At 50.9% G+C, this 4,082-nt stretch overlaps 1 protein-coding gene across 1 annotated transcript in view; it reads right to left on the reverse strand.

The window, feature by feature from the left end:
* Positions 1–1,256: 1,256 nt before the first annotated feature.
* The window catches only part of usp6nl (USP6 N-terminal like), a 32,828-nt gene continuing 30,002 nt past the window's right edge, over positions 1,257–4,082 (reverse strand). The window contains exon 10 of the mRNA XM_060039093.1: positions 1,257–4,078. Coding sequence (XP_059895076.1) covers positions 2,712–4,078 — 1,367 coding nt within the window. The 3' untranslated portion in view covers positions 1,257–2,711. The remainder of the gene's footprint in view (positions 4,079–4,082) is intronic.

The following is a 4,082-nucleotide window of genomic DNA, read 5'->3' on the forward strand; positions in this document are numbered from 1 at the left end:
GACTTTTGTTATCTTTCTGTTAAGACCTGCCAACCAAATAAAAAACCAAGAGAAGATTCAAAAATCCAGAAATACCAGCCCTAAATTAAAAAAACATAAGTTTGGTTTAAGGCTGGGGTTCTCAAAGTTGTGACAGCTGAGGGCCAATTTAGGAACCAAAAATTAGACTGAGGGCCGCCAAAGGAAAAAAAATCAGCGGGAACGCCGTTAGCATCCCAGGGGTGAAAAAAAACATTGCACCGTGGACCTCTGGGAGTGAGGTCAAGTGAGGTCTAAATCATGAAACTTTCAAAGTAATGTACAGTCGGATTAAAACTAACAAATGTAACAGGATTTAATTGAGAGCTAGAGAGTCGACTTTACTCTTTATATATATATTTTTTGTTTAAATTAATATTGATATAATAATATATAGATAATTTTTTTACTTACATCTGTATATCATTGCAGACCACCAGGTATGTTTCTGCGGGCCGCCATTGGCCCGCACCTTGAGCACCAATGGTTTAAGGGTTTGGTGTTTGGTTGTCTGGTTAGGTTTAGGGTTTCCTATTAGGGTCTGATTTTAGGATCAGTTTTTTTGTTCAAGGGTTTGCCTTAAGGCCAGGGTAAGGGTTTCCTATTAGGGTTTGGGTTTCCCATTAGGTTTCATCCAAACGAAATCCGTATCAATGAATCATCTCCATATATACATTTCAGTAACAACTAGGCCTACTTGGGTGGCCGCTGGATGACCTTTTTTAATAGAGTAGCGTTTGTGCTCGCTCATAATTTAGAATAAACACAATTCATCTTCCGGCTCAAGCACAGTGTCCCTCGACGAACACTTTCCTCCACCAGAGGGCGGAATAACCAAATAAGTGGACGAAACCGGCAAGAAGAGGATAAAGGGGATTTCTTAAAGGGCTTAATGTGAAAACAGCAACAAGTAGAAAATTAAATGTAAATACATCTTAGTCAGCCAGTTTAAGCAAATCTCAGCATTCACACTCTAGATATTGAAATCGTTGTTAGTGTGAATGTTGTATCAGCGTAATACATTTGACCCTTCAGGTTTTTCAGCAGTGCAGGTGCATTCTTTCAGTTCAATTCATTTTACATTTCTGTATTTTCAACTATGCTTTGCGCTTTTCATTCAGCGTTCACACGCATTTTCTGCAGGTATGTATGTATATAAAATGCATCTTTTTTTTTTTTTTAATCATAGGCCATGCTATTAAATGGGATAGGCCTATCGCAAAGGCAATGACAGTCACTTATTGATTTCAATCAAACTTGTTTTATTAAACAAAGAATCAGAGAATTGTGAAGGAAATTAGTCTGATGATAAAAAAATGGGAATGTAATAAAAACAGTACTTGCAATACTGTTGACAACTAGGGTTACGCCAAATAATGAGAAATAACGGCATATGGCCAATTAGCGACTGAAATGTGTGATTCACACATTGAAGACTAGGGGGCACTGTTAGTGTACATGTGAATACGGAGTGTAATACACAATGTTATTTAATGTTTGCTCAAGTTAAATGTAGGCCTACGTAATGGTGTGCGTGTTTGCGTGAATGTGACGCGTGTTGAAAATGACGTCCAGCTAATGTTCTGTAAGTAATATAAGACTGCAAATCAGGATAGGGTTGACAAAACAAACGCACACAATTTCTCTCTAAGAGCCCTTACAAAAACAGCCCTTGGCATTTCTCAAGCAAAACAAAATCTAAATTTGACACAAGCCTGCATACTTGAAATGTATCCATGTGTACACCAATGTATCAGCAGATCAAGAACAAGCATTGCCGAAACAGCAATGGTAGAATAATCTCAATAACAAAAAGGAAAATATTCCAATCATTAAAAAATAAAGCAGACAAAGAAAAATAACTAAATTGGAGGTGCTTGTACTCAAGTCAAAATAGAAGTCACAACTCTCAGTAAACAAATTATTATATTAGTTGCTTAACCATAAACTCTTCTCTTTCAAAAAAATAAGATCAACGCGCATACGGCGGACAAAACTAACGTAAATTATCTGTTGCAAACATATATTAAAAAAAGAAAAGGAATGGATGTGTTTTTTTTGTCTCTCCGGGAGTACAGCCCGCCCCCTACTGATTTTAATACTCAGTATTACTACAGTAATGACGACAACAAAAAAATAGTAACTGTACATTTAAGACTCTAAAAAGACACTTGTATACATATCTATATATAAAGATACATATATAATGTCACCTCTCGCAATGATTTCACATCCAAAAATAAAATAGCTCTCTCTCTCGGTCCGTTCAGGTCGTTGCGTCATCATTTCATAGTTTACAGTGATCGGTGGAAACTTCCGGAGGCTGGGTTGACCCGCACCGTCGCAGTGCAGTGGAGGAGCCAGCGAGAACCCTACTTTAACACATAAAGCACAGCAAAGCAAACAACACACTTAAAACGAACCGACAACACAGAGAAAACTACACAAGAAACTTAACCAAAAGAGTCGACCGCCCAAACAAACGGAAACAAACCCCAACGAAAACACACGAGGACGATCCTAACCGACGTCAGAATCAAAGCCCGTCTATTGCCATAGTGTGAGTGACTTCACCTTATTCTCTAAATCTCTCCCCTCCAGCACAGTACATCCGTCGGTCCACCTTTCACTTCCTGTTTCCCCTCAAACCATTCTCTCCGTGTGTGTCTCTCTCGGTCTCTCGGTCTCCCTCCTCACAACAGCATGGACTCCTGCATGGCGAAGGCCTCCTGAGCGTGGCGGTAGTCCGGCGCTCCAAACAGCGCCGGGAACTGCTGCTGCATCACCGCCTGCTGCTGCTGCTGCTGCTGCTGCTGCTGCTGCTGCTGGAACGGGGTCCTGAAGTGTGGCGCCGCCACGTCGGGGAAAACAAACTCCTGCAGCGGCGACATCTGCGCCTGCTGGAAGCTGGTCGACCGGGGCACGCCCCCCGAGGAGGAGTGAGGGTCTCGGCCCGTCCCCCCCTCCGACCCCTGGGGGCGACCGGGCGGGGGCGGCTGCCCGTCGACCAGGCTGTAGTCCGCATGGGGCTGGTGGTGGTGGTGGAGGTGGTGGTGTTGGGGGTGTGTGGGGGGCGTGGCCGACCGCCCGTTGTGACGGTGCTGGCGGTACAAGGCGCCCTCCCGGAGCATGGGCTGCCCCGAGTCCATGGGCAGCGGGGCTAAGATGCGGGGGTCCCGGCTCCCGTTGGGGGGGTACCGGTGGTGGGTGGCGTACGGGTGGTTGTTCTCCGGGGACAGGCCCTGTGGGTGGCGGTGGTTGGGGTGGGGGTGCTGCACCGTGGCGTAGGCACGCTCCCCGGGGGGCCGGGGCGGGCCGTAGAGTCTCTCGTCTCCGAGCCGGGGGTCCGGGACCCCGGGGTAGAAGTTAGGCGCCGTGCCCTGGCGGCCGGGGGGGTACTGCTGCTGATGCTGCTGGGGCGCAGGCTGGGCGGCGTGGTGGGGGCCGGCCGGGTAGTGGCCCCGGGGTCCGGGCCCGTGGTACCCCCCCCCCGGCGGGCTGGTGAGGGTCAGCGGCGGGGGGATGTGGTGCCTGGTCATACGGGAGGCCTGGGGCCCCCCGGGGCTCAGCACCAGCGAGCCCATGCTCCCCGCCCCGCTGCCGGGAGGGGGCACGGGGCTGGGCTGGCGGGGGGACGGAGTGCGGAAGGGGCTCTCCACGGGGGGAGTCCTCAACCGCGACGGGGGTCCGTCCGGCTCGGGCACCTCGAGGGCGGCGGGCCCCCCCGTCTCGGGGACGTTGTCGTACTGCGAGGCGTTGGAGCCGCGGTCGGCGCCCGGGACCAGGCCCCGCGACGGGGGCCGCCGCTGGCCCGCCGCGCCAGAGGCCTCGTCGGGGCTGGAGCCCCGGCTGCGGCGGACCTCCTGGGCCGCCGCCGCCTTGGCCGCCTCCAGCTTGGTCTCCGAGGGCTTGACCCAGCGCGGGCCGACGGGCGGCTGGCGGGAGCTGGACGCCGCGTTGGAGTTGTGGTTGGCCGCCGCGTGGGCGTGGCCGCGGCCCCTGGCCTGGACCATCTGGAGCAGCGTGGAGGTCGGGGTGGGGGGGGCGGGCGTAGCCCCCACTCC

This window comes from Gadus macrocephalus, chromosome 19 (assembly GCF_031168955.1).
Source record: "Gadus macrocephalus chromosome 19, ASM3116895v1".
In the NCBI taxonomy this organism is placed as follows: domain Eukaryota; kingdom Metazoa; phylum Chordata; class Actinopteri; order Gadiformes; family Gadidae; genus Gadus; species Gadus macrocephalus.